The sequence below is a fragment of the Tauraco erythrolophus genome, chromosome 20, assembly GCF_009769465.1.
Source record: "Tauraco erythrolophus isolate bTauEry1 chromosome 20, bTauEry1.pri, whole genome shotgun sequence".
Taxonomy (NCBI): Eukaryota; Metazoa; Chordata; class Aves; order Musophagiformes; family Musophagidae; genus Tauraco; species Tauraco erythrolophus.
In genome coordinates this window covers 375940-403432 of record NC_141484.1, presented here as the reverse complement: position 1 = coordinate 403432, position 27493 = coordinate 375940, and the positions used below count along the sequence as shown (strand labels likewise).

Genomic DNA, 27493 nt, shown 5'->3' with positions numbered 1-27493 from the left:
ACCGCGGGCCAGTTCGACTGCGCCGTTAATTATTCGCCGTTAATTATTAACGGGGAGAGGCGGGGGGGGGGTGGGAACCCTATTCCTGGAGCCCAGGGCAGTCGCGGCAGCCATAACCGCGGTGGAGCTGCCGCGACGGCCCTGGGCTCGTTCGCTGCGGCCCCGGTATCGCGGGAGGAGGGGGCGTGGCTTATCGCAGGGGGCGTGGCCTTGTCCCGCCCCCCCGGGAAGGGGCGTGGCTTAACGGAGAGCGGCGCCGATGGCGGAGCGGCGCGTGTCGCGGTGGTACTTCGGCGGCCTCGCCTCGTGCGGGGCCGCGTGCTGCACCCACCCGCTGGACCTGCTCAAGGTGCGCGGGGGGGGCGGGAGGGGGGAGCGGCCGCTGGGGGGGGGGGAGGACGGGACGGGAGGCGGGAACGGCTGTTAGGGGGGTAACGGGAGGGGAGAACGGCTGCTGGGGGGGTAACGGGAGGGGAGAACGGCTGCTGGGGGGGGCGGCTGCGGGGCACGGGCACGGGCACGGCGGGGAGGGGACGGGGGAATGCGGGGGGCGGCGGGGGCGCGGGCCCGGCCCGGGGGCCGGTGTGGGGCTGATCCCGGGGGGCTCGGGAGGCGGCCGGGGGGGCACGGAGGGCGCCCCGGCCAGCCCTGCCCCGGCTGCGGCTTTGAACACGGGCCCGCCGGGCGCCGCGTCCTCGAGCCAAGATGTCACCCAGCCGGGCATCCCCGCGCCAGCGCTGCCCGGAGCCGTGTGCCAGCCCAGCAGCGGTGAGCCTGGCAGCCGGGCAGGCTGCGGGGGGAGCGGGAGAGCGAGCCCGGAGCAGGGCCCGCCGTGCCCGTGGGCAAGGCTCGGGACAGGCAGCCCCGTCCTGTCCCGCTGCACGGAGAGAGGGGACGATGTGCCAGGCACAGGCCCGGGAGAGAAGCCAGCACTGGCAGGGGGATGCCACTTCCCCAGAGCTCTGTCTGTTGCTGTGCCCCGCCGGTCCCGTCTGCCCAGTGGAGGTGGCTGGCAGCCCGTGGGAGCTTGAGTAGGATGCCCTGGCAAGGCGCTAAGAAGGGGAATTAGTCTGGCACATGCCTCTAGGTCTGTCTCTGTGCCAGCGCGACGGGTGTGACTTTTGGGCCGCGTCCCCATGGACGCATGGCCCCTGAGTGCCCCGCGGCCGTCAGCAGCCCAGGCCAGCCGGCTGGTTTTGCCAGAGGGTTCACACCTGAGTGTTGAATGTGGATCTGCCTTTGGCCCAGAGCTCCCCCGCAGTGGGCGCTGGTGCCAGGTGTCAGGAAGCACAAGGGGCCGCAGACTCTGGCCGGGCAGGGGGCCAAGGGCGCTTCACTGCACCTTTGGACCTTGGCTCCGGTGGGAGGGTGCCCGCGCCCCTGCCGGAAGCCCTGAGCCCGCACAGTGTGGCCACTGGCCACTCCTGGGGCTGCTCACCCTGCAGCAGTGACCACAGCACCGGCCAGCTCCTCCGCTGCCTGCCCTTCCTGTGCCCCTGGGACCGCGGGCAGCAGCGTGCTTCCAGGCATGGCTGCCTTGCCTGCCCGTCCAGTGCCTCTGCCCCGGGCTGCCTAGAAGCCACTCACCCAGCTCCGGCACGCCGCGAGCTCTGGTCCCTGACATCCGAAATCTGCCTGCCGGGGTGGACGACAGGCGCCTTCCCTGCACCCCCGCTGCTGCCCTGCGCGGGAGATGGAGGCTGTTCCCAGCGTCCTGCTGCGCGTCCCACGCCCCAGCCGTGCCGGGGCTTCTGCAGCAGGAGCCAGGCCTGGTCCCCTGCCAGCGGCCCTTTGCTCCCTTTAATTTTATCTCCTGGGGCCTTTGACCCACTTGTGATCTTTGTAGCGTGGGGTCAGGTGGGTGCGCGCGGAACGTGCTCTGGCACCGGCCGACACGGCTCCGTTGCCCTGGCCGGCCCCCGCAGTCCCGCTGGCGCTGCCTCCAGCGATGGTGGGACGTGCTGGGCTGCTGCGGGTGGGGAGGGCAGCGCCTGGGCTGTGCCTGGCCGCGGCGGGGAGCGATTCGGCGCTGGTCAGCGGGGCTGCGGGGTTGTCTTCCTGCTTCTGCGATTCCTGCGGCCGGGGAGGAGGGGAAGTTGCTTCTGGAGGCGCGCTGCCTGGCATGGCAAGGGTGTAGGGCAGCGGGAGGTCATGAATTCACCCGCCCTGACAGAGCAAACCCGCACTGGTTGCTCGTTTGCTCACGTGTTTCTGGATCCTCCCCACCCCGACATGGCCCAGGGCCTTTCTTGGAGGAGCAGGCGCTACTGCTTCATCTTGGGGCGTGCTGTTGAGGCCACCAAGCTGGGCAGGCACCCGGAGGGACTGTGGGCAGGTGCCTTGGCACTCCCCCTTCTCCTGCTGGCCTCCACTGCGCTCATGCTGCGCTGGGCCAGTTTCCAAGTATTGCTCAGGTGTGGGGAGCCTGGAGCTATCGCTGTTTGCATGGAAGCTCCTGCACAAGTGCTAACGAGTTACCCTGACGAGCACTCGGAGCGGCCATCCCTGCTCTGCTGCCCTGCGCTCTCCTGTGTCTGCCCAGCCGCAGCACTGGGCTGGTGCCCTGATGCTGCCGGACTCTGCCCCAGGTCCACCTGCAGACGCAGCAGGAGGTGAAGATGCGGATGATGGGGATGGCGATGCGCGTGATCCGCACCGACGGCTTCCTGGCTCTGTACAACGGGCTCAGCGCCTCGCTGTGCCGGCAGGTGAGTGCCGCCGTGCCCTGACGGCCTCGCTGTCCCTGGAGGCCAGCACAGAGCTGCTGCCATGCCGTGCTGCCCTCCACACCTGGCAGCGGGACTGGAGCTGACAGGCTGCCCTGAGCCGCAGGCACCCAGCGGGGCTCAGTGGCTCATTCTCGCTCTCCTCCAGATGACCTATTCCTTGACTCGCTTTGCCATCTACGAGACCGCGAGGGACCGCTTGGGCCAGGGCAGCCAGGGGCCTCCCCCCTTCTACCAGAAAGTGCTGCTGGGTGCGGTGGGAGGTGAGCGAGGGAGAGGGTCCCTCAGCCCTGGACTCCCTCGGGCAGGAGGAGCCCCCTGACCCCAGCTCTTCTCTGGCTGCAGGTTTCACCGGTGGGTTCGTGGGGACCCCGGCAGACATGGTGAATGTCAGGTCAGTTCTTCCTGCACCCGGTGTTGGCGAGGGAGGCTTGTGGCTGGCGTGCGGCAGCAGTCGGGATGGTGGGATGCTCTCCGTGTTCCTGACTTCTCCCCTGACCAGGCTGCCCCGTCGTTAGTGCCCAGCCCCGGCGGGGAGCTCCGTATCCAACGGCCCAGAGTTGTTCTGCCACTCAGCGTGACAGCTGCAGCGCCCTGTCTGTCTCTGTGGCGGGGCACGGGGCTGGAGGCAGCTTTCTTGTCCCTTTGCAAACAGGCGATGCCATCTGTCTGCTGGGCCTCTGCCTGCTGCCCTGAGCAGGGCCAGGCTTGCCCTGGGCCCCCGGGACCGGGGGGGCAGCGGGGCAGTGGCCGCCGCTCACCCCGTGGTGCTCTGCCTTGCAGGATGCAGAACGACGTGAAGCAGCCGCCGTCCCTGCGGCGCAAGTGAGTGGGGGGCTCCCGGCGCCGGGGGTCCGTGTGGCCGCGGGGGGGCAGCACCGCACCGGCGGCCCCGTTCCCAGGGGCGGCGGGGCCGTGGCCGCGGCCCCGGGAGCTGCAGCTGCCCGCTCGGGCGGTGGTGCCGCCCGGTGCGAGGAGCCGCAGACCCTGACGCCTTCCCCTCTCGCTCCTTCCAGCTATTCCCATGCCCTGGACGGCATGTACCGCGTCCTTCGGGAAGGTGAGGCCGTGCCAGCCCGGGTAGGGTGAGCCCGCCCGGGGTGTCCCCGCTGAGCTGGAGTGTCAGGAGTGGCACTGGGAGCTCTGGGAGCTGCCGCGGGTGCTCGCTCAACCGGGGCAGGGAGAGGGGACGGGGTGGCCATGGGGTCCATGGGGCTGGGGAGCCGCGGGTCGGGCAGCGCCTGGCACCTCTGCATCACCTGGCTGGGGAAAAGAGACCTGGCGGGAGCCGCTGTGAAAAAGCTGGAGCAGGTGGGAAAGGGAATGAACAGCAGCAGGGAGGAGGTAGGGCTGTTCCGAAAGATTCTCCTTTTGTGCAGCATCTTTGCTGTCGTGCGTTTTAAGCGCCGTTGTGTGAGGTGTCTGGGGCACAGACTGGGCAGGGGAGGAGGCTCCTGGGGGAGGGGGAGCATGAGTGCCGTCCCAGGGCTGTGCTGATCTGATCTGATTGTCCACAGAGGGCTTGAAGAAACTCTTCTCGGGAGCGACGATGGCATCCAGCCGAGGGGCCCTAGTCACTGTTGGGCAGGTAGGGCAGCTCTGCTGGGCAGTAAGTAGGTGCCCGGGGCAGGGACAGGGATAGTCACTGGCATGGTGAGGAGGGTGGACGTGTCACTAATATGCCATGTCTCCGCAGCTCTCCTGTTATGACCAGGCCAAGCAGCTGGTTCTCGCAACTGGGTTCCTGTCAGACAACATCTTCACTCACTTCCTGGCCAGCTTCATCGCTGTGAGCAGGGCTGGGTTCGGGGAGGCAGGACTGGGACTGGGTTTGCCTGCAGGACCCCAGACGGGGGCTGCCAGCGCTGCCTTGCGGCACTGATGAAGTGGGGCTGAGCAGAGAGGCTCCAGTGGGGCTCCCAGCATGGCGCTGGGCACAGGCAGGGCTCCGGATCTCTCCAGTGACCGTCGCAGTTGCTGCCATCTGGGTCTCCTCCGTGAGCCGGAGCTGCTGACCACTGCTGACTCTCCCCAGGGTGGATGTGCCACATTCCTGTGCCAGCCCCTGGATGTGCTCAAGACTCGCCTCATGAACTCCCAGGGCGAGTACCGGGTGAGTAGCTTGTCCTGCCCACCTTGCTGCTGCTGGACCTGTCCCCTTTCCGCACTGGCCTCTGCCACCGGGCACCTCCTCATCTCTCTCCCTCTCGCTCCAGGGTGTTGCCCACTGTGCCATGGAAACTGCCAAGCTCGGCCCCCTGGCCTTCTACAAGGTACCTGGCTGGGATGCGTGGGATGGGCTGGTAGGGTGGAGTGCGGGGAGATGGGGCCAGGCTGGGAGCAGAGGTCAAGGTCCAAAACCGTTCTGGGGCAGGAGCTGTTCAGGCTCTGCTGCCAACAGCCCAACTGCTTCCTGCAATCCTGGCACTGGATTGGCCCCGGAGCGTTGTGAGCCTTGGCCTCCTCTGGGATAGCAGCCTTGGCCCGGGCGCTGCAGCAGCTGCCCTGTTGCACCCGTTGGGTTCCCAAACGGGAATGTGGGTACGGGCAGTGGTGCTCCAGCACTTACTGGATGTTACTGACCAGCAGACACTGGTCAGCTCTTGGGCCCTACGTGCCTGGGTTTGGTGCAGTCACTGTCCTGGGAGGGCCCCTGAAAACAGGTGTCACACCCGAGGTTTCTTCCAGATGCTGCCAGCCAGGCGTTTTCCCGGTTACAGCCTGTCTGCTCATCTTCCCCAAGTAGCGTCCAACCCCCTTCTGAACTGGGGGCTGTGGAATCTGAGCCGGGCTTCAACCGAGACTCTGCCTACGTAGCGGTGATGCCGGCACTGATGTGTTCTGGGGCAGAGGGGTTGCTGCATGGTGCTGGGATCTGTGTGCACAGCGATGGCTGCGGTGCCTCCCTCACCGCTGTGGCAGTCTCTGCCTGCTACCAAGGACCCAGCTCCTGGGAGCTCATGCTGCATGCCCAGCCAGCCGCTCCGCCACGCTTGCAAGCTCGCGCCGCTCCTGTGGGCTGGGCTGCTGGGCACCCATGACCCTGACGGGGAAGCCCAGGGCCAGGGGTGTGCTGACTCTCCTCGTTCTCGCTGTCCCCTTCCAGGGCTTCGTTCCTGCTGCCATCCGGCTCATTCCTCACACTGTCCTCACCTTTGTCTTCCTGGAACAGCTGCGCAAATATTTTGGGATCAAAGTGATCACCTGAGTAGGGGGACGGGACCCTGCCTCGCCCCAGCGGGATGAGTGTGCGGGTCTCTGCTGACATCCTAGAACCTCTCTCCCGTCTGGGGCCAGTGCCGCTCCCCCTACCCCTCATCCCCACTTCCGTGCCTTGCCAGTGCCTGTGGCCAGCCAGGCCCAGACTCCTCTCTCCTCTCTCCCCCCGGTTCTCAGCACTTCCATTACCTCTGGGATATTCTTGGGCCTCTTGTCCCCTCTGCACTGTTGGTTTGGGTTTTTTTGCTGTCTTCCCCCTGCCCCACTGGCCACAGTTCTGCCCTCACCTCCCTCAGCCTTGGCCCATACAGGGCTCCAGGGAGCAGGACTGCGCTGTCCTGGGGAGGACGGGGGATCCGGCCGTCTGGCTCCCTGCCTCGCCCCAGAGCCTTACGGGGCTGGGGGGCTGGTTGGGCGGGTGACCACACTGTGGCAGAGCCTGTGCCGGGGGCGGTGGGCACGGGGCTGGCTTGCTCCCAGCCTCTCCTGCGAGCAGCAAGGGGAGACGCAGGCTTAGTGCAGCGATGCCCTGTCCTCCCTTCATGCCTCCGGCCACACGTGCCTCCTCTGCTGCCCCCAGCACAGTCTGGCATCCCTGCTCTGCTTCCCGCCTCTCCAAACACCTGCTTCTGCTTGGCCAAAACTCACCAGCGCCTGATGGCTGCTGGGCTCTTCAGGGATTGTGCCTCATACCAATGATAACGGAGAATGGACCCTGTGGGCGAGGGGCAGCCGCTCGGCCACCCTGCCCTGCTGGCCGGGCACAGGCTGGAGCCCTTCTCACCTGGGGCAGAGTCAGCAGCTGTGCCGCCCTTCCCTGGCTCCAGCCGGGCAGGCAGTGCACGCTTGAGGACCTGGTGCTCGCTCGCCTGCGGTGCCCTCACCCTCCACCAGACCTGGCCTTGGGCAGGGGCGTCCGTCCAGCACTGCTCTGTGGCATCACCTGCCCCCCTCGCCCCGAGGCTGGGGCAGACCCTGGCCCCAAGGGCTCCGAGGCTGCCTCATGGCCCCCTCCACCCTGCACCACCCTGCGACCAGGGGCTGCAGGCACCAGCCCCTCTGCGGTGTGCAGCCCTGTGCGTGGTGGCCCCGAGGGATCAAAGAACTGGAATATCTGTGACCTTAATATATAAATAAAGAGTGGAACAAGCACAGGGCCTGGTGTCCTGCTCGCGTGGGGAGGATGGGGGGCTGCTGTGCCCCCTCCCGCTGCACGAGAGCTCAGGATTGGAGCAGAGGGAGGAGAGCAAGGCTGGTCCCTCAGCACTGTGCTGGGCAGGGGGGGACTTCACCCCATTCTGTACCCGCAGCGCAGCCCCAAGGGCACATGTGCCCAGTGCCTCCCGGCCCCATGCAGCGGGGAGCCTGGTCTCAGCCGAGTGGGCAGCTCCTGAGCAGCGCTGTGCCGAGGGCGCCCGCCCGCCTCTGCCTCTTTGCCGGAGCTGCCTCCTGGATGTGACACTAATTGGGCTCCGGCAGGCGGAACAGAGCCAGCCTGGGACAGCGGAGAAGTGAAAGCTCGTCACCTTAACGAGGTCTAATGATGCTGGCTGGCATCGCTGCTTTGTTCCTGTGCCTGGCCCTGTACGAGAGCTGTGGGCAGGTGAGCGTGGGGCGAGCTGAGCCTGCTTTCCTCGTGCCTCCAGCCACCCCAGCACTGCTTCGAGGGCTGACGGGCGCTGCTCTGACCCCACACAAAAGGCCGACGTGGAGCAGGAGAGCAATGGATCTGCAGGGCACTGCCCTGGCTGGCCATCACCCTACGGCGGCACAGAGCCCTGCCCGGCCCTGTGCCAGCGGGCGGCAGGGACATTCCAAGCTGAGCCATGGTCCTGCGGGCTGGGCCAGCCCTGCGCTCCTGGCACTTGCATACCCTCTTCCCACATCCCTTATGGCAGCTGAGCTGTGCCACAGCCACGCCGGCAGGACAGCGTGTGCCAGACACAGCCTGGAGCACGGAGCGTCCAGCAGCTGCGGGAGCGCTTCTTATCTCTGAGCATCGGGAAACGAGAGGCCCCCGGCCTGTCAACAGCCTGTTGCCACCAGCGTTTGCGCTGGTCGTGGCTGGCTGCTCCCTCCTGGTCCCATCCTGTCCTCTGCCCAGGCCCCTGCCCACCCCCGGGCAGTGAGTCAGTGGGATTCCAGTGGGCGAGCAGCCGGGCAGAGCGGGACCCTGGCTGGGGGTAGCGGCTGGGGGGCTCTGGGGAGCCCCGGGGGCCGGGCTCCAGCTGGGAGGACACTCGGTGTCCCCGAGCTGCCGCAGCCCGCGTGGCCGCCACGGCCGTCGGCCCAAGGTAAATATGTTTGTGCCCGACGGCCGGGGCAGGGCGGCGGGTCGGCCGCTGGCATCCCCGCAGCTGGGGGGTCTGCCCAGGCCACGCTCCAGCCCCGCACCTGCGGGCTCGGGGGTGCCCAGGGCGGTCCCTGCGGCGCCGGGACGTGTTTACCCGGTGGTGCTGCGGCGGGACAGCGCGGGCGGACCCAGACCCGTCCCCGCCAGCGGCGGCCGGAACGGCGGGGTCGAGGCAGCAACCGGCTGCGCGGCAGAGGTTTGTCCGGGTCCTCGAGGGCGGCGAGCCCCGCTCCCGCGGGCACGAGCTGCCCGCTCCGCGCACCGGCAGGACTGGGGCGCGGGACTCAGCGTCGGGAAACTCCCGGGGACCGCAGGAGAGTCCCGAGGCCCTCGCCGGGGCCGGGGGAGCCTCCCCGGGGGACCCCGCGGCACCCAGCGGGGACTGCACCGGCCGCCCGGAGCCGCGGGCACCGTCGTCCCGCTCCCGCGGGGGCCGGGGCGGTCCAGCTGCCCCCGCCGCTCCGCCCGCCCCGTCCCCGCCGGCGAGCCGAGCCGGTGCCCAGGAGCGGGGCGGGGCGGAGGAGCCGGCGGCGGAGACCGGCGGCAGGGACAAGCGCCGGCGCCCCCGCAGCTCCCGGGCGCGGCCGCCGGTGATGCGGGGCCGCGCGGACAGCACCCGGGGCCGGCGGCGCCGTGCGGGGCGGGGGGCACCGGGCTGGCCCCCCCCTGTGCCGGCTGGAGGAGCGGGGCGGCGGGACGCGGCTCCTCGCCCGCGGTCCCTCCCCCTGCCCCGGTCCCTCCCCCCGAGCCGCCACAGCCGCCGCCGCCGCGGCTCCGGCAAAAGTTTTCGTCGGAGCGGCCGAGCGCGCCGGTCCCGGTCCCCGCCAGCACCGAGATGCGCCCAGGAGCCGCCGCGAGCCCAGCACCGACAGGTACGGGGAACAGGGGGGAGAAGGGAGGGGAGAGCCCATCCCCGCGGTCTCAGGGCTCTCTGTCCGGCGGGGTGCCGCACGCCCGGTCGCGTGTATGTGGGGTCGGGTCGCGGCGGCGCATCCCCGGGGCCGCGGCTTGAGCCCCGGGAGTCCGGAGCAGCAGCCCAGAGCCGTGCCGGTGCTGGGCGCCGGCCCCGCTGGGTCTGAGCCCCTCGGCAAGGGCTGTCCTGGGCTGGGGAGGTCGCGGATGGGCTGTGCCCGCTCCCTGCCTGAAGGACGGGGCTCTGCCGTTGGGCATCTCGGCACCTCTGGGTGCTGCCGTGGCTGCTGCGAGCCCCGGGCGAGTGATACCAGCCAGGCTCTGACGCGCCGAGCATCTCTCAGAGAAGCCCCTCGCCGGGATGGTGCCCGCTGGATCTCCCTGCCATGGGCACAGCGGTGTCTGCTGCGTCTCTCTTGCTGAGGGGGCAGAAGCAGGGGACACTTTTCCACCCTTCCCAGTGCTCCCCAAGCTCTCCGGGTGTTGCAGGGGCCCGTTGCGAGTGCCCTTTGTGACTCTGTCCCGAGCTCTGCTGTGTAAATACGGTGTTGGTAAATGGCTTTGTTTAACCAGGACATGTTGGGTATGTGACCTTGCCGCCCTCATGGTTGCAAGCGCATCTCCAAAGCAGCTGCCGCGATCACCTCTGCCTGGTGCGGTGCTTCCCAGCCTGGCAGCTCCCAAGGGAGAGCAGGGCACACTGGTGTTAGTCTGGCTCCCCTCGAGCTGTGGCCGCTGGACGGGCAGAGGACGGGGCATCTGCTGCTGCCCAGCCAGCGCTTCCCAGCGTGCGTCTGCCCAGCACCTTGCCCTGCACCCTGTAATGCAGCCGCCGTGCCCCACGCAGCACTCAGCAGCGTGTGGGTGTCCTGACCCGTGCCAAATTCAGTGGTTGCCCCTGTGATTTCCTGGGCTTCATCTGTGCATCAGCAGGAAAATTTAGGGCCCGCAGGACCCCTCCTCGGCACGTTAGTGCTGCCCCAGCTGCCAGCTCCTGTCTGTCCCAGCAGTCCCCACTCCTTTCCGCATGCTGTGGTGTAGATTTTTTTTATGTTCTGTTGCCTGGAGAGGGGAAAAGAGAAAAAGGCTGAACTGAGAAGAGGCAAAATGTGGATTAAAAATAGTTAATGAAAAAATGTGACCGCAAGCCCTGATCAGCAGCGCAGGGCTGAGACCAGCCGCCGAGCGCAGCATGGCTCCGTGCACCTCGCTGTGCCAGGCAGAGACAGGGTCTGGACAAGCCGGATGCACAGGAGATGGGATGGCTGCTCTGGTCCACCCCGCTGTGCTCCTCTGTTGCATCCTGCCCTGTCCTGCGTCCCCCATAGTCAGAACCCCTGTCCTTGTCTGTCTGCCCCAGCCCAGGGGGTCCGGAGAACTTGGCTTCGAGCAGCAGGCGCCAGCGGACGGCTGGGCGTGAGCACGGCCCCGCGGCACTGCTGCAGGGCAGGGTTTGAGCTGGCTCCTCAGTGAGGCACCGGGAGGTTGTCCGAGCTCCGTGGTGACCACAGCGTTCATTCGTGACATGAGCTGCTCTGGGGAGGCGGGATGCTGAGCTCCCAGTGCAGGCACGCGTGCACACACGCCTGTGTGCGCTGACCTTTTCCTAGGCTTTTCCCAGTCCTGTGCTTCCCCTGTGACACGCTAACCGCACGTGTCATGCCGTGTCGCTTGTGCCATCCTCCTGTATTTGATGGGGTTTCATGCAGTGCAATGAACAAGAAAAACCCGTTTTCCCCAGCCAGGACCGAGGCGCTGCGTGGCTCAGCGTCCCCTTGCCAGAGCCTGCTGAGACCAGGGTTATTTGGACCCCTGCCTGGCTGCCCGGCCATGCCTGCAGACCGTGCTCCCTCTCTGGTACCGGGCAGCTGTGAAAGATGCCCTTGACCGTCCCTCTTGGTAGCAGGGCAGCCGTGGAGGTGATGCAAAGACTGGTCGTCCCCATGGCATGGGGCGAGTGCCATTTGTTTGCATCCTGTGTTGCTGTTGACAAAAACGCTGTCAGTGTTGGTTTAGGTTTCCTTGGTCCAAAGTGACACAGAATCCGACATCTTTGGAGCCTGGTGACGTTGGTTCTCTCCATGTGCTGCTGCTCAGCATTTCCACAATCGTGTAGCTCTGTGCAAACGAGCTGCAGTCTTGCAGCACCAGGGCTACTCCAGACAGTTGAGCTGTTCCCCCACTGCCCATGTTCCCTGCGATCGCTTCACGGGGCAGGACTGGAGCAGTTGTGGGTTGCAGGTGGGGAGCAGGAGGCATCCCCAAGCTTGGGGCAGGGACACAGATGGGGACAGCCTGTGGGCCTCCCCACCGCGGCTGTCTCCCCCCACCACTTGTCCTGTCTGCCGTGGTCCTGGGTGGAAAGTGGAGCAGCATCTGCAGCGCCAGGCTTCGCGCTGGCATTGCATCAGCTCTGGCCCTGCACCGTCCCCACCCCTGCCAAGTGCCGAAGCCCCTGCCGCGCTGGCTTGTAGCTCTGAGCTCAAAGCCAAGCCAGCCGTGGAAAGCGCTGCATTAGCACACTGGGGGCTAATCCCTGCTCCGGGAGGGCACACAGCCCCCACTGCCACCTCCTGAGCGAGCGGCCCTGTGCTGGGTGCCAGGCTGCGCTCATGGGTCCAAGCTGCGGGGGGCTGCACCAGCCTTCTGGCGCTTGTAGGGGCCGTGGCTGTGCCAGGGTGCTCCCGGGTCACGTTGCAGATGCCCATGAGGGTCCCCACAGAGGCTTCACGGAGCCGCTGATCCATGTAGCAATTGGCCGCTGCGATCCCAGACGTGGAGCTCGTTCCCTCGCACGTGTGGTGGCAGCCAGAGCCCGGCGCCGACGAGGGCGGCAGAATCCCTGGGGGAAGATGACCTGGACGGGAGGAAGAGAGCGTCTGTCCTCTGGGCACGGCCGGGCGCTCGGCGTGGGCAGAGGTGCTGCAGGGCAGCGCGGGGGCTGCACACCTGCGGGTGGGGGGCAAAATCCCGACACAAGTGTTTTCCCATCCATTCCCGATGGCTTGGTGCGATGCCACACTGGTGGCAGCAGCCCGGCGGCACAGTGTGCCCGGGTACTCAGTGTGCCCCGGCCCCTCTCAGGCTGCACGCCCTGGCCCCCGCCTGCCAGCAAACCCCGGGGCCGGCGGCTGCCGGACTGTGAGCCACTGGGAGGGGGCAGTTCCAGGAGCTGCGGAGAAGCTGGTCCCCAGGGAGAGGGAGCCCTTGCTCTGCCCTCACCGCTGCAGGGGCTGGCACTGACTCGGGAAGGGCTCAGCCCACGGATGTGGGCACCAGTGACCACCCTGCTCCCCCCGCCCCGAGGTAGGGGACGGTGCCTGGGTCTGGCACGTGCAGCCCCCCAGCACTGGGGCTGCCAGCATTGATGGGAACAGCCGTCCTGTGGCTGATTCCTCTTTCCTCCTCTCCTGAGTGAGCGCGAGGTCCCCGTCACAGCGGGGCAGTGCCAGGTGTTTGCAGCCCGGCCTCCACGGGGGTCAGTAGCCGCAGAGCCATGACACAGGAACACACCGCGTTGCCCAACAAGAGCATGGGGCAAAAGTCCCCTGTGTGCCCACTGCAGCCCCAGCAGACGTACCCCCTCACATGCCAGGCACCCTCCACTCAGTGCCCATGGCTCGGTGTGGCAGAGGGTCCCCCCAAAGCCTGGCCTGGCTGAGGGCGAGATGCCAGGGCAGGGGCATGCGGCACCGGGAGCTGATGGAGCACAGCAGGACGATAGGAGGTGGTGAGGGGGAGCCAGGTCCCACCCGTGGTGCTGCCTTTGGCAGCAGCGGGCACAGCAGAGAGAGAGAGGCTCCTGCCAGCAGTGGCTGTGGCACATCCAGCCGGCAGAGACTGCTGCTCCAGCACTGCAGGCACTGATGCTGGGCAGTGCCAGCTCCCAGGGAGGTGCTCAGCGCTGCCAGCGGCCCAAGCCGCCCCAGACTCTGCCGTCCTGGCCGCGTGGGGCCACTTCTCCTTTCCTGTCGTTGCCTGTGCTGAACCACGGACAGCTGGTCCACAGCTCCTCCTGCACGCCCGTGCGTCCCCGAGAGCGCGCTGCGGGGCGGCCGAGCTGCCAGGGCCCTTGCACCGTGGGGAGCAGGGGGCTGCCATGGCACCGCGGCTGCGCGGCGCCGAGGGCAGCTGGGGCAAAGGGCCTGGGCAGGGCGGGAGCCCCGTGACAGAGGCGAGGAGTGTGACCAGCCCTGCATGCCAGGACCCCTCACCCAGTGCAGTGTGCCCAGCTTGGCTGCGGCCGGGCCCGGGGCCGGGGGAGCAGCTGCCAGCCTGGGGGGAGTCTGGGGCAGAGGCCTCCCCGCTGCTAAATCCCACTGCAGCAGCTAAAAATAGAGACACCTCTGCCCCAAAGCTGCCTCCCCGGGACGCGGAGAGGGGCCGACAGCGAGTTCACTGCTGACCCGTGGTGCCTGGGAGGGGCATTTCCTGGCAGGGCAGGGGACGGGCACTGGGAGGTCCCCACGGGGCCAGGCCACGGGCGATGGTGGGATGAGGCAGGTGGGGATGCTGGTGTGGGACTGGGGGGGGATAGGTACAGGGACACTGGCGTGGGGCTGACAGCGGGACAGGGATGGTGATGTGGGCAGGGGGCCAGCGAGCACCCACTGAAGGTCCCCGTTCCCAGAGCCCACCCAGTGCAGTCTGTCCCAGGAGACAGTTCCTTCTGTGCTGGGACTGTCTAAATCCGGCGCACGCTGGCAGGTCCAGCTCCCCGAGCCGCATCTGGAGCCCCACGCGCTGATTAATGAGCTTCTCAGGCAGCCGCTTGCGACATGGCGAGTGGGGCTGCATGGAGGAAACACGACTTTCCCAGGGATAAAAATAGGCACAGGCAGAGCGGGAAGCCCTGGGAGCAGTGTCTGGCCCGGGAGCGCGGCACTCTGGCCAGTGCCGGGGGGAGGCTGGGTGGGGTGATGCCGCAGTGTCCATGGTGGCACCGGGGCTGCTGTGTGTCCGCTCGGCTGCCCTCACCCTGCGTGGCCGCGCCATGCCATGGGGCGGCCGTCAGAATGGGCCCTTGTGGGAAGAGCTAAAATCCCACTCAGGAGCCCCGTAACCGGCTTAGGGGGATGGAGGGAATTACGGCACCTCGTGAGCCGGGCTTTGCACTGGAGCTCCCACGCGCCATGTCGGACAAGGCTCCACGTCGCTCGCTGCGGCTGGGGGCGATGGAGCCGCGGTGGGGCAGCCAGGCTGAGCCAGTCCTGGAGTCACGGCAACCCCGCGAGTCGGGGATCCCTGCGGGTTTACGGTTGACCACCCTGGGGCTGGCAGACGTCCCTGCTGACCCCTGCCCACCTCCGCCCCAGGGTGGGTGCCCACCAGGGAGACTGGAGCCAGGGCCGGGGCACCTCAAGGTGTACCCTGCGGGGCTGTCGGGGGGTCTGACACCTCCACCGCTGGACACGGATCCCCCACGAGCAGTGGTGCGGAGGCAGCCGAGCGTCGGCCCCTGCCCAAAATGCTCAGGCATGAGGAGGGGTCTCGGCTGCTGCTGGTGTCCTGGGCTCCCGGGGCTCAGCACCAATGTGCTGCCGGGCACCAGCACCAGTGGGGGGGGGGTGGCCCCAGCCCGGGGCTGTGTCCGAGGGATCCAGAGGCAGCTCTGTGGCGTGAGGGGCTGCCCCACGCAGGGGTGACGTCCCGCCCGTGGCTGCACTCCAGCCACACAGGGGCTGGGGAGATGCGAGAGATGGGCACTGGGGATGGTCTGGTTTTGGCTCAGATGGCAGAGGGGTGGTGCGGCTGCGGTTCTGATGCCATCCTGGAGAGGACACGGCAGGTATGAAGCAGCTCTTCAGCCTAATGGGAAAATGCACAACCAACCAGCTGCGTGTTAAAGCCGGGCAGGGTTGGGCAAGAATGGGGAGAGGACTATGGTGCCGTGGCCGGCGCCGACTCTGTGCCGGGGTGGCCTCCCCTCCCATGCCCACCTGCCGCGTGTCCACCGGCTCTGCCTGGGGAACGTATCCCGCCGCCCACATCCCCGTGACCTGGCATCTCGTGCAGGGTCGCCCACGCGCCGGGGCAGAGGAGCTGCCGAGGGCCGGTAGGAAGCCAGGCACCCCGCGCTGCTCCCCATGCGGCTCGTGGCCCGGTGGAGGGATGTGCCAGCCACGTCTCCTCAGCCTTCTGCTGCTGCTGCTCTGCTGCCAGGTAAGGAGGTGCCATCGGGCACGATGGTGCTCTGCCCCACACCCAGCCTGCTGCCTGCCCATGAGCCACCGCCAAGCTGCCCCTGCCTGCCGCGGCCCCTCGCCACACACAGCACGGCACTGCACCGCGCGTTAGCCCGTGCTCGCCCGTGACCAGCCCCGAGCCCAGCACGGTGGCCCCATGGACGGGGTGCAGGTGACACTCCCTGGGGCCCCCAGGGCCCCTCTGCCCAGATCACGGATTTCCTCTTCGAGAGCTGGAAGGCGTACAGCGAGGAGTGCCAGCGCAACATGAGCCGCCTGCCCGCGCCCACGGGTGAGCTGGCACGGGGTCCCGGCGGGATGGGAACCCAGGGGAATGGGGACCCAGGGGAATGGGGACCTGGGGGGATGGGGACCCGGGGGGATGGGGACCCAGGGGGATGGGGACCCAGCGGGACGGGGACCCGGGGGACAGGGGCCGCAGTGGTGCCCAGCGCCTCATACGAGCGAGGCCATGGGCACCACCACGTCCCATCCCTCCACAGAGCTGGTCTGTAACCGAACCTTTGACAAGTTCTCCTGCTGGCCCGACACGCTGCCCAACAGCACGGCCAGCATGCCCTGCCCCTGGTTCCTGCCCTGGTACCAGAAAGGTAACGGCTCTGTGTGTGTGTGTGCGTGCACGTGTGTGTGCGCACGCACCGATGCACGGTGCCCGCCGTGGCTCCAGCGCCCAGCACACCCCGTCACCCCCCTCCCCTCGCAGTGAAGCACAGACACGTCTTCAAGACCTGTGGGCCGGATGGGCAGTGGGTGACGGGCCCCCGGGGACAGTCCCTGCGTGATGCCACGCAGTGCGAGCTCGACGCCGAGGACCTGGAGGCGCAGGTGGGCAGAGCTGGGGGAGACCATTGCGGGGGTCCTTGCCTGCCCCTGCCCTGCCCCTGCCCTGCCTTCACTTGCCACCTCCCACTCCAGGAAAAATTTGCCAAGACCTATGGCAGCTTCAAGGTGATGTACACCGTGGGCTACTCCGTGTCACTGTGTGCGCTGCTCCTCGCCCTGGCCCTGCTGCTGGGCTTCAGGTAGGGGCATGGGCATGGCCACCCAGCCGGGGGGTAGCAGGGGGCCAGGGAGGACACAGCGGGCAGCAGGGGCCGTGCCGGGGGTCCGGGCGTGGGCACTGACAGCGGCTCCCCACCCCGCAGCAAGCTGCACTGCATGAGGAACTACATCCACATGAACCTCTTCGCCTCCTTCATCCTGAAGGGCGTCTCCGTGTTGGTCATCGACGCGCTCCTCAAGACCCACTACGGCGACAAGATCGACGGCTACAACGTGCACATCTGGCTGAGTGACGAGGTGAGCCGCGGGCCAGCAGGGCATTGGCGCGGGCGCAGGCAGTGCAGAAGCCCTGACCCCTGGGCACAGGCGGCCGCGGGCTGCCGGGCGGCCACGGTCTTCATGCAGTATGGCATCGTGGCCAACTACTGCTGGCTGCTGGTGGAGGGCATCTACCTGCACAACCTCCTCGTGGTGGCCGTCTTCTCCGAGAGGAGCTACTTCACCCTCTACCTGTGCATCGGCTGGGGTGAGTGTGGGCAGGTCAGCTCCCCAGTGCCTGGCCCCAGCCCCTGCCCCTGCCGTGCCTCACCTGCCCCCCTGCCCACCTCCCTCCAGGGGCACCTATGCTGTTCCTCATCCCCTGGGTCATCGTCAAGTTCCTCTACGAAAACATCCAGTGAGTACCGGCCCCTGCAGCAGATTGGCAAGCGGTGCCTGTGGGCGCACAGGGCACGGGTGGGTGCACGTGGGACGTGGTGAGGGGTGGCAGGGATGGGGTGACGGCCCTGGAGAGGCACCACACCATCACCCTGTGCAGGGAGCAGGGTACCAGGCTGCAGCACTTGCTCAGCCAGGGCTGCCAATGCCACGCCAGGCTGCAGCAGCCGCCCAGTCGAGGGGCTGCCCGGCAGTCCCTCTGCCCCCCACCCTGCAGGTGCTGGACCACAAACAACAACATGGGCTTCTGGTGGATCCTTCGCTTCCCTGTGTTCCTGGCCATCCTGGTGAGTCTGGGGCTGCCGCTCTGCCCACCGCAGCTCCTTGCTCTGTCTGCGAGGGCCCTGAGACTCCTGTGCAAGGGGCTGCCCTGGGCAGGGGCAGAGCTGCCCTGGGCAGGGGCAGAGCTGCCCTGCCTGCCCCTACCCCTGCCCCTCACGGCTCCCTCCATTGCAGATCAACTTCTTCATCTTCATCCGCATCATCCAGATCCTCATCTCCAAGCTCCGCGCACACCAGATGCGCTACACCGACTACAAGTTCAGGTGGGTGGGTGGTGGGCACAGCTGTGGCCCCACGTGTGCGTGTGTGTGTGTGTGTGCGCGCGCACACCCACTCTGTGATGCCGGTGCTGATGGGCCTCTCGCCACACAGGCTGGCCAAGTCCACGCTGACTCTGATCCCACTGCTGGGCATCCACGAGGTGGTCTTCGCCTTTGTCACGGACGAGCACGCCCAGGGCACCCTGCGCTACGTCAAGCTCTTCTTCGACCTTTTCCTGAGCTCCTTCCAGGTGAGCCCAGCTCTGCACAGGACTAGCCCTCTGTGGGCACCCCCATCTTGGGAGGGACCAGACCAGGGTTGGGGTCCGGATCTGACCACATGCTCTTGTGCCTCTCCTTCCTCCACCCAGGGGATGCTGGTGGCCATTCTCTACTGCTTCGTCAATAAGGAGGTGAGCAGGACAGTGTGGGAATGGGCTGCTGGGGGTCTCAGGCGGGTGTGGGGCTGCGCTGATGGCAGCTGCCCACAGGTGCAGGCAGAGCTGCTGAAAAGGTGGCAGCGGTGGAAGCTGGGGAAGGACCTGGCGGAGGAGTACAAGCACACCTACAGCCACGCGCCCAGTGCCCGCAACGGTGCCGGCAGCGTCTGCGAGAAGCATCAGCTGGTGAGCGACTGCGCCAATGGGCTCAGCCTGGTTGCCGCACGTCCTGGCACCCACTACCTCGAGAGGACTGGCCGCGGCACCACCGAGCACCTTGCCCTGGGGGACCGGCACCACTGCTACGAGTTTCCCGAGACCACGGCCGAGAGCCACTTATGAGCCTGCAGCTGGAGCGGGAGGGCTGTGCCAGCCCTGCTGCCGCAGGCAGAGGCAGCGCGGGCGGCCGCCACCTCCCTCTCCAGCCCCGGCCTCTTCCAGGTGCCGCGCAGCCGGTGCGCGACCGCGCAGTCCTGGACGGGACGCTGCGCCGAGCCCGACACGCACGGGACGGCGGACACGGCTGGGCCGGCCGCGAGCGGGGCACGGCGAGCAGGACCCGGACTTCTGCTGGGAGGGGGAGCTGGGGGGCATGGGGGATCTCGGGGGTGGGGGGTTCATCTCATGGTGCTGCTCGTGCGCCGTAGAGACGCTGTGCGCGGTCTGTAATTTATCTGTCGTAACTGTAAATAGGTGCGGGCCGCGCTGGGCAGCTCCGCGTGCGCCTCTCTGTCCTGAACGCGCGGCTGGAGCGTGGTGACTGCGGCCACCACGGCCCCACACCGCGGCCCTGAGCACCCACGGGGGTGGCCATGGCCACGGACGGGGAGCGGGGCCGCCTGGTGTGGATGGGCTGCACCAGAAAACAGCCCTGCTGCCTGCCCCACAGCCCCCCTGCCTGCCCCACAGCCCCACTGCCTGCCCCACAGCCCCCGTGCCTGCCCCACAGCCCCACTGTCTGCCCCACAGCCCCCCTGCCTGCCCCATATCCTGGCTGCAGCCTCACGCAGGTGAGCGAGGCAGATGTGAGGCAGCGGCCGCCGCAGCGCTGCCGGCCGGCGCTGCAGCTCCCAGCCAGCACGCGCTCTCTGGCTGCTAATCGGCTCTGTCCTCTCACTGCCAGGAGCCCTTAATTAAATCATTTGGCTCTGCCCGCTGGCACCCCCACTCTCCTGGGAGCTGGCCCAGGCCACGGGCCAGGCAGTGGCTGCCGGCAGCGCTGACCACCACGAGCAGCACCGTGAGGTGTGGGGCTGCGGGACCCCATGTGCTGTCCGGGGCAGGGAGGGAGCGCGGCGGGCCGGCACCCTAAGAGGCTTGTGCCGTGCACATGAGCACTAAGCCCGGATGCCGCGGCTTTGGGCACCACAATCGCCTGGTGTGCAGGGATTAGCCAGGCACACCTCCCTGGCTGGGGCACCCTGCCCGACGGGTGCAGAGGGATGGACAGCCGGCCCTGCCGTGAACCCCCTGCCGCCCACGGGCTCTGTGCACGGGGCACTGCCTGTCACCCGCTATGGCCAGCCCCCCTGGCCAGACCCCACACACAGCCCAGCACCGGGGCTGTGCCAAGCTGGGGGAGTGCGTGGAGATGCACTAAACAGCAGTGCTGGGTGGGTGATCAAACCCCCCCCCAAATCCCACCCCAGCATCACCCGCACTGCCATAGCCATGGCCTTGCCAGCCGGCACAAGGGACAGCGGGAGCCACGCCGGCTGCCCAGGGGTGCCAGGGTCCCAGAACACTGCAAGGGCACAGGCATCAGCCGGGCTGGTCGCTGTGTGGGAGGGCATGCCCACAGCCCCAGCCCTGGCTGCGCAACGCTTGGCTCCCGGCAGCGGTGCCGTGCCGCACACGCAGTAATTTTCCTGTTTACTTGACAGCTCGCTGTCTGCCCCGGCCGCACAGGGACCCGGCGTCCGGGGGCTGGTGCAGCGGGAACGCGGGGCGGAGGGGTCCGGGCCGTGGTGCCAGGGGCTGCGAGCCCGTGGCGGCAATGCTGCAGAGCGGTGCTGTGGGCACACGTTACCCACGGGAGAGCGGTGCCGTGGGGCTGAGGGAGCGCAGGGGTCAGGGTCTGCCAGGCGCCCAGTGCAGAGGGGGGATGTGGAGGGGGGCACGACTGGACCCTGCCCAGAATCACGGTGCCAGCGCCGGGCAGGCCAGCCCCCGCGGAGCTGCTGGCCCCCGCGGCCGCTGCCGTCACTGTGGCCTCCTGACGCGGTAACGAGCCTAATTGAGGCAAATTGCTGGAGCACGAAGCGGTTTCTGGGAAGGTAAATATGGCCATCGAGCGGCGCCGGGCCCTGCGCCTGTTGCTGCAGCGTTGCTGTGGCAACACCCCAATGTCCTGTGCCCCCCCTCCCGCCACGGCACCTTGACGCCCTGTCGGGGCCATGCTGGCCCCGCAGAGCTGTGGGCACGGGGCCCCCCAGGCCCTGCTGGGCAGGAGTGATGTGCAGTGCTGGGGCTCCACATCTGCCACACCATGACGAGGACCTTGCAGGGACCCCGACCCCATGGCGTGTCCCCGTGGTAATGCCCGGTGTTCCCCGGGGCCACAGGGCAGCCCCTGGCACTGTCCAATGTCCCCACAGCCCCTGTGCCCTGCACAGTCCCTCGTTACATCCCACCATCCTGCCTGCCCGCCGGCTGGCTCCAGCACCACAGGGTCCACATCAGGGGTGGCAGATCCCACGGCAGGGCCTGGCCGGGGTCAGAGCTGGCAGCACCAGGCACAGCCCCGACCAGGGCGACCCGCAGCCCTGGGCGCAGCGCCAGCCCTGGCCCAAGGAGCTCGCTCCCACGGGACTGCCAGCAGCGTCCTTTCTGTCACCATGGAGAGTCCCTGGAAGGGGACAGCCCGCCGCCCCGTGCTGCCATGCCCACTGGCTGCCAGGGCTCTGGCTGCACCTGCAGCTGAGGGCAGAACCTCTGCTCACAGTGGGTGCCTGTGGGACATGGCACCCACCCCGCACCCAGCTACTGGACAGGGCAGGGAGATGTGAGGGGCGGGGGGGAAGCTGCTGGGGCTGAGGGACCCCTCCCTGCTGTGGCACTGCCCACAGCAGGTGCCACCCCCTGGCAGCACCCTGGCAGCACCTGGGGCCGCACGTTTTGGCAGCTCAGACACACTTACTAATACACACACTCACTAATACACACACACACACACTCCCCACCCCCCCACCTCCCCGGCTGCCAGCAGGAGCTGCCTGTTCCCAGCGAACAGTGGAACGAAGGTGCTGCCACCAGCATGGCCTGGGCACAGAACCGTAGGATCGTCGAAGCGTTTGGGTTGGAAGAGATCTTTAAACACCATCTTGTCCAAGCCCCTGCCACGGCAGGGACACCTTCGCGTAGATCAGGTTGCTCAGAGCCCTGTCCATCCTGACCTTGAAGGTGTCCAGGGATGGGTCATCCACCACCTTCTCCGGGCAGCCTGTGCCACGGTTTCACTGCCCTCATCGTAACAATTTCCTCCTCAGAGGTGCCCGGAGGGCAGAGGCCGACTTGGCCGAGGCGCGAGTCCCCGGCCATGGGGCTAAAGCCGGGGTGCAGAGCGGGGCCAGAGCAATGAACCACCACCTGCTAGCCGCGCCAGCTGTGGCACCCCCGCGGCTGCAGCCGGGCACCCTGGGGCACGGCGCCTCGCAGGAATACTCCCACTTCATCAGGGGAATTGAGCACCACAAATTGGTCTTGTAAGTAGATTGTGGCTGCGGCCGTGCCCTGGTCCCAGGGCTTAATTCAATGACACACACCCCTCTCCCTCCCGGCGTTAATCCAATGACGAGCCCCATGTCCGAGCCCCAGGGAAAACAAACCCTCGCCGAGTTGGATTTTTACAGCTAAACAGCCTGATGTCTCTGGCCCGCGGTCCCCCCTGCAGGGGCACCCCCCCACACACTTCTGTGCTGCCCCCCCCCCCCCCCGTGGTTTGTTATCAGTCTTCATAAAAATCGCCCGTTTATAGAATCGTTTCTGCACGACATTTCATCAGGGCTCGAGCGACCGCGTCGCCTCCGGCTTTCCACGCACGAGCCAAGAGAAAAACAAGGTGCAGGCTGGCGGGGCGGGCTGCAGGACCCCTGTATGTGCCCCCGGGCTCGGGGGCACCACTGCGGCCCCCAGGGCAGCCCCAGACGGGGGCTGCAGCATGTGCCCAGCTGCAGTGCCAGGCTCCGTGGCAGCCACAGCCTGCCCGCCCCGGGTGAGGGCAGCGGGCACAGCCCCACTCGTCCAGCACGCTCCTGGACACGGGCCCATTCTGCAGGAAAAGCCAAAGGAAAGGGGCAGCAGCAGCAGTAACTGGCACCTCTCGCCCCCGCAGGGAAGCGGGGCCGGCAGTGCCGGGCGAGGCAGTGGGCACAGCAGCGGCTCCGGCAGCGCTGTCGTGCTGTGCCGGAGCCGGGCAGCACGCCCCGGCATGCACGCACCCCAGGAATGCTTTGGTGATGGGAGGTAAACAGGGTCGTGGCCAAGTGTAAAGAGGTGCACTTGAGGAGAAATTCCAGCACCGCTAAGTATAGGTTAAATGCCCTGAAAGCAGGCAGGGAAGGGGATACGTGTGTATTAATAGTCTCAGCATTTAAATCTTTGGTCCAGCGACAGCTCCTGGGATGCTGGCTCGCAGGAGGGCTGCCAGAGCCCAAGGGCACTGTGCTACCACCACGCAGCGGCAGGCTGCACATGCGTGCACTGAAATTAAGAACCCAGAGCAAGTGCAAGGGCTTCAAGATCCCTCCTGGAAAAAAAAAAAGAAATAAAAATAAGAGGCAGCTTTTGCTCTCCGCATTACGTCTCCTCAGGACTGGGTCAGGCCTGGAAAGGCACGGGAAGCCTTGGCCTCTGCTGCCCGCGCTGAAGTTTAACATGAAAGCACGGGGCTCCAGTAGCAGAACAGGAACGTTTCGGAAGCCTGAACCAGGGAAGAACAAGGGCCCTGCCCCAGCAAGGCTGCCGGCGCACGCGAGCCAGCACCGACCGAGCCGCGGGCAGACGCAGCTTGTGGGCACGGGAGCCGAGGAACCAAGCAGGGATCGGGCAGGAACAGTTCGCCGAGACGCCACGGCTTGAACATCCCTCTCCCGGGCCTTGGCAGTGCCGCCCTGGGCACAGGACTCCAGCACCATCCAGAGCGGCCGGGCAGCGTCCCGCACGCTGCTCCAGCGCCGGGCACAAGCCCTGCGCCAACTGCCGACGGCTCAGCCCCATGGCCGGCCCTGTGGCAGCAGTGGCACACGGAGGCAGACCCAAAAGGACACCAGCTTTTATTTACAACACTCCTCAAGTGACAGACAACAGAAAAAAAACAAAGAAAAAGGGAATTGTAGAGCTCAACGACTCAACAAAGGAAAGGTAATGGCAGTCACAATCCCTCCCACACCCTCCCAAAGCCTGCTGGCACTGGGCAGAGCCCCCGGCAGCCCCCTGCCCGCCGGCCTGGCGCACGGGCAGGCAGGGGTGGCGCCCACCACCCACGCTCTGCGGAGGGCACACAGCTGCTCTGCTCGCACGGGTGAGGACAGCACAGTTGCTCCCCCTCTCTCAGGTGACGATGCAGGAAACACCCGGGCCTGGCCAGGAGTGAGGGTCTCAAGAAAGCCCCCCGGTATGAGTTACACCAACTACTGCCCACGCAGCAACATTTCTGCCAGCTGTAGAGGCCGGATCTCTTCCAAGGGTGCACATCTGGAAAATGGTGTTAGTATAAAACAGCACGGCGCTGCTTGGGCGAGGATGCCAATGAGCTTCTTTCCACACAGTCACCAGCGGCCGCTCCCCACTGCTGCTTCCTCCCGTGGAGCTGCCAGAGCACGGAGGCAGGGGGGGCTCACGGTGGCCCAGCACTCACCTCCGAGCACCCCTCAGGCGCCTGGGGCTGGGGCCAGTGCTGACACCCTGTCTCTCGCCATCTGCATGGCGAGGGGAACAGCTCCACCTCCGGCACCACAGGGATCTGGCCCAATCTAAGCACAAAGAAAACCAGCCCGGCCACAGGCTCACGAGCGCTGGCAGCACTGAGTGCCAGGCGGCAGGCACAAAACACACCCTCCCACCAGCGAGCGAGGAACAGCCAGAGCGTGACCTGCCCAGCAGTCGGCTGCACAAAGGGTGTTGAGCTGGGGCCACCTGCCTGTCCCGGGGCGCCAGGACAGAACCAACTCTCCTTCCTTCTCCCCCTGGCCTGCAGCAGCAGCTGCAGATCCTTAGTGCCCAGACGGGAGCAGAGAACTAGCGCTGCCTCTGCCAGCACACAGCTGCTCTGCCCTGCGCCGGAGCCCCCGGACTCAACGCACCAGGGGCAGAGACAGAAGGAGAACGGGAGATCTGTGAGCCCAGCATGAAGTGGGGAAGGACAGCTTGAGGCCAGAGAAAGCTATGAGTAGGGGACTGGAATCCTTTGCAACAGGCTCTGGGCATCCCCAGTGAGCCCCTGAGCATCGGGGATTTCAGGTGGCTCCAGAGCCAGCCCCAGAGCTGACCGGCTCTCCCGCGGGCTTTTGGGAGCACAGACCAGAGGAGGGAATCAACACAAAATCTCAAATTAAATCTGCTTGAGGACCTTGGAGACCAGCCGAGCCACGGGAGGACCCGCCTTAGGACTTCTTTGCATCCTGTGTGCTCCTCCTCTTCAGATCGCCCAGGTCAACAGGTTTGAACGCTGCAGGGGCGACAGCAGAGACTTTGGCGGCAGCGGCCGCGCCACAGCCCCCTCCCAGCCGGCGCGGGCTGCGCGGGGCCGGCCGGGGGTGCCCCGCGCCCCCTCACCTTTCAGGCTGGGGTTCGGCATCTTCTCCACGTACTCCTCGACCAGACCGCGCTCGGAGCCCATCTGGCTGCGCAGGTCGCGCTCCACGCACTGCCAGGCTGCGGGCGCACGGTGAGGGGCCGCCCGCCTCGGGCACCGCCCGGGCAGCCCCGCCCGCGGCCGCCGCCCCCACTCACCCTCGTAGATGAAGCGCACGTTCTCCTCGTGGGCCGGCGTGAAGATCTCGCTGCCGGCGCCGGGGGAGCGCGGCCCGCCGCTCCGCTTGCCGTTGTACACCACGCGGGACACGGGGGAGCTGAAAGCGAAGCGCGGGGCTGAGCCGGGCGCAGGGCCGCGGCTGGGCCCGGGGCCGGGGAGGGGCTCACCTGGCCATGGCGGCGGCTCGGCGGCTCGGCTCGGCGCGGCTGCGGGGAGAAAGCAGAGGGCGGCCAGGCCGGGGCTAGGCCGCGGGCCCGGCCCCGCCCGTCGCCATGGCAACGCGCGCCCCTCACCTGGGCCCGGCTCCCGCCTCCGCTCGCCCTCGGGCCGCGACGGAAGGGCCGCAGCGCGCAGGCGCGGCCCCGCCCCCGCATCCCCGGCGCGGCCCCGCCTCCCGCCAGCCCCGCCCCTCTCATTGGCCCCGCCCCCCGCCGGCCCCGCCTCCCGCCAGCCCCGCCCCTCTCACTGGCCCCGCCCCCCCCGCGGCGCACGAGCGGCGGCGGCGCGTGTCCGAGGTGCTTTATTGCAAAAGTACAAAGTGGTTCCCGAGACGCGGTACCGAGCGGCCCCCGCCCGGCCGCCGGCCCAGGCCCAGCCCGGCCCTCGGCGCGGCGCGGCCCCGCCGCCCCGGCCCCCCGAGGCGCGCCCCGCCTCAGCCCACGGCGGCCGCCCGGAAGAGCTCCACCAGCTCCTGGTACTCCGGATCGATGAGGTCCGAGGGCTTCTCCCCGGCGTCGGTGGTGGCCTCCAGGCTGGCCCCGAGGGAGATGAGGTACCTGCGGGAGACGCGAGCTGAGCCGCACGGCCGCCCCCGCCGCTCCCCGGGCTCCCCCCGACGCGCTGCCATGGTGCCGGGGCGGCGCCTTCGGGCCTGGGCAGTGCCCGCTGTACCCGGCCCGTGCCCGCTGTACCCGGCCCCCTCCCGCGAGGAGCCGCCCGGAGCCCGTCCGGCCCCATCGCTGGCCGCTCGGGTTTCCGGGGCTGTGCAGCGCAGGGCGGTCCCGTCCCGCTGCTGCTCACCTGGCTACGGCGGCGTGGCCGTCGCTGCAGGCCATGTGCAGGGGTGTCCACCCGTTCTCGTCTTTCTGGTGGATGTCAGCTCCGTATTTAACCAGCAGCTTGACACAGTCCAGGTTTCCAGTAAGCACGGCTTCGTGGAGGGCTGCCATGCCTGAAAGGGAAGGACTCGGTAGCCCTGGGCCCAGTGCGAGTTGTCCGCAGCCCAGGGGAGAGTGATGTCAGCAAGCTCCTTGTCAGGGCGAGGAGTGTGAGGAAAGAAGCAAAGACTGAGGAATGGAGAGGAGCCGTCACAGGTTTCTGTTCCGCAGCACAAACACTACCGTGGGGGTAGCACCCCCCTCCCCACTGGGCCGTTCAGGACAGACGAAGGGAGGAGGAGCTGCCCTCCCCTGCAGAGCTCCGGGCCAGCAGCCTGCCCCAGTGCTGGCCAGGGCTCACATGGGGCCACGAGAGAAGTGTTTCCAGGTCCTGCTCTGTTCAGGTTTCAGGGCAAGTATGGAGCAAGTAATGAAGCAACCAGTATAGAGGGGTCATCCGAGACCCTGTCTGCGTGGCCATGTGACAGCAGAAGCCGAAGCCAAGCACAGAAAGGGACAAATGTGGGCTCTGCCCCAGCCAGTATGGATCACGGCATTCCATAAACAGTTGCTAGTGAAGATGGGTGCAAACATGACACAACGCCGTCCCCACAAACATAGCCCACATAGCCCCAAATCCACAGACCTACGTGTGCGAGAGAGCAGTGTTTGTGAGAAATGTCAGAGCCGGGAACAAAACCTGGAGCCTTCCTCCTTCCCAGTCCTCCCCCAAGCCAGCGCAGAGGGCAGGAGCCCACTGTCCTGTCCAGGGCTCCACAGACCAGCCTGGGTTTGCTGCTGCTTTTCTAGGTACCACCACGCTGCAAGTACACGGCCGTGCCTTGGTGGGACCCAGGGGTTGGCTTCCTCCCCTCCGCAGCATGTGCTGACCACGCTGGTGATGGGAGGTTTGGGGGCACTGGCATGGGGCTCTCTTGGGCCCTGCTTGGCAACATTGGGGGCATTTCTTCTCACTAGGGAGGAAAACAATTCAATCCCGACCTGCCGACCTGCCCATGTCCCAGCTTTGGCCACATGGCTCGCTCTCACCACCCTTGCAGCCCAGCTGAGCTGTGCCAGTGTGTGGGTCCCAGCTCTGCCAGCCCCAGCAGCACTCACCAGAAGGGTAGATGGTGTCCAGCGTCACCTTCCTGGCACGTATGAACCGGCCCACCTGCTCCAGGTCCCCCTGCCTGATGTGGTCCTGAAAGACGACGTCATTGGGGAAGCGCACAGTGCGTGAGGCTCTCAGCCTCCGGGCGTACCGACTGTACCGCGGCATCGAAACCGAGTAATAGTCCTTCAT

The 27493-nt window shown here is 67.3% G+C and overlaps 4 protein-coding genes across 4 annotated transcripts; 2 read left to right on the top strand and 2 right to left on the bottom strand.

Annotated features, from left to right (window-relative positions):
- The first annotated feature begins 259 nt into the window (after positions 1-259).
- On the top strand, positions 260-5968 carry SLC25A10 (solute carrier family 25 member 10). Its single transcript, XM_086624076.1, has 11 exons — positions 260-349; positions 2589-2708; positions 2875-2989; positions 3072-3120; positions 3510-3551; positions 3743-3786; positions 4244-4314; positions 4423-4515; positions 4762-4839; positions 4943-4999; positions 5833-5968. Exons 1-11 carry the CDS (start codon positions 260-262, stop codon positions 5932-5934), a joined length of 861 nt encoding a protein of 286 aa, XP_086480202.1. The 3' UTR covers positions 5935-5968.
- Positions 5969-15321: 9353 nt separating this feature from the next.
- GCGR (glucagon receptor) lies at positions 15322-18459 on the top strand. Its single transcript, XM_086623877.1, has 13 exons — positions 15322-15372; positions 15591-15687; positions 15899-16006; positions 16120-16241; positions 16332-16438; positions 16562-16715; positions 16785-16944; positions 17034-17094; positions 17353-17422; positions 17592-17680; positions 17790-17928; positions 18049-18090; positions 18169-18459. The coding sequence occupies exons 1-13, from the start codon at positions 15322-15324 to the stop codon at positions 18457-18459; spliced, it is 1491 nt and encodes a 496-aa protein (XP_086480003.1).
- A 6208-nt stretch (positions 18460-24667) lies between these two features.
- Positions 24668-25265, bottom strand: MCRIP1 (MAPK regulated corepressor interacting protein 1). Its single transcript, XM_086624306.1, has 4 exons — positions 25258-25265; positions 25069-25187; positions 24892-24990; positions 24668-24784 (listed from the first exon to the last, which is right to left on the bottom strand). The coding sequence occupies exons 1-4, from the start codon at positions 25263-25265 to the stop codon at positions 24720-24722; spliced, it is 291 nt and encodes a 96-aa protein (XP_086480432.1). The 3' UTR covers positions 24668-24719.
- Positions 25266-25742: 477 nt separating this feature from the next.
- Positions 25743-27493, bottom strand: PPP1R27 (protein phosphatase 1 regulatory subunit 27). The gene is made up of 3 exons (XM_086624191.1): positions 27307-27493; positions 26111-26261; positions 25743-25866 (listed from the first exon to the last, which is right to left on the bottom strand). Exons 1-3 carry the CDS (start codon positions 27491-27493, stop codon positions 25743-25745), a joined length of 462 nt encoding a protein of 153 aa, XP_086480317.1.

What these genes read in the sequence shown, in the direction of transcription:
- SLC25A10 (XM_086624076.1), top strand. Translation starts at nt 260, where the DNA reads ATGGCGGAGCGGCGCGTGTCGCGGTGGTACTTCGGCGGCCTCGCCTCG. An exon ending in ACCCGCTGGACCTGCTCAAG is followed by an intron (nt 350 to 2,588) that starts GTGCGCGGGGGG and finishes ACTCTGCCCCAG; the next exon opens with GTCCACCTGCAGACGCAGCA. An exon ending in GCCCCCTGGCCTTCTACAAG is followed by an intron (nt 5,000 to 5,832) that starts GTACCTGGCTGG and finishes GTCCCCTTCCAG; the next exon opens with GGCTTCGTTCCTGCTGCCAT.
- GCGR (XM_086623877.1), top strand. Translation starts at nt 15,322, where the DNA reads ATGTGCCAGCCACGTCTCCTCAGCCTTCTGCTGCTGCTGCTCTGCTGC. An exon ending in CTACCTGTGCATCGGCTGGG is followed by an intron (nt 16,945 to 17,033) that starts GTGAGTGTGGGC and finishes ACCTCCCTCCAG; the next exon opens with GGGCACCTATGCTGTTCCTC. An exon ending in TTTTCCTGAGCTCCTTCCAG is followed by an intron (nt 17,929 to 18,048) that starts GTGAGCCCAGCT and finishes TCCTCCACCCAG; the next exon opens with GGGATGCTGGTGGCCATTCT.
- MCRIP1 (XM_086624306.1), bottom strand. An exon ending in CGTGCGCTTCATCTACGAGG is followed by an intron (nt 24,991 to 25,068) that starts GTGAGTGGGGGC and finishes GTGCGCCCGCAG; the next exon opens with CCTGGCAGTGCGTGGAGCGC. An exon ending in GCCGAACCCCAGCCTGAAAG is followed by an intron (nt 24,785 to 24,891) that starts GTGAGGGGGCGC and finishes TCGCCCCTGCAG; the next exon opens with CGTTCAAACCTGTTGACCTG.
- PPP1R27 (XM_086624191.1), bottom strand. Translation starts at nt 27,493, where the DNA reads ATGAAGGACTATTACTCGGTTTCGATGCCGCGGTACAGTCGGTACGCC. An exon ending in GGACACCATCTACCCTTCTG is followed by an intron (nt 26,262 to 27,306) that starts GTGAGTGCTGCT and finishes CTTCCCTTTCAG; the next exon opens with GCATGGCAGCCCTCCACGAA. An exon ending in GGCCACGCCGCCGTAGCCAG is followed by an intron (nt 25,867 to 26,110) that starts GTGAGCAGCAGC and finishes CGTCTCCCGCAG; the next exon opens with GTACCTCATCTCCCTCGGGG.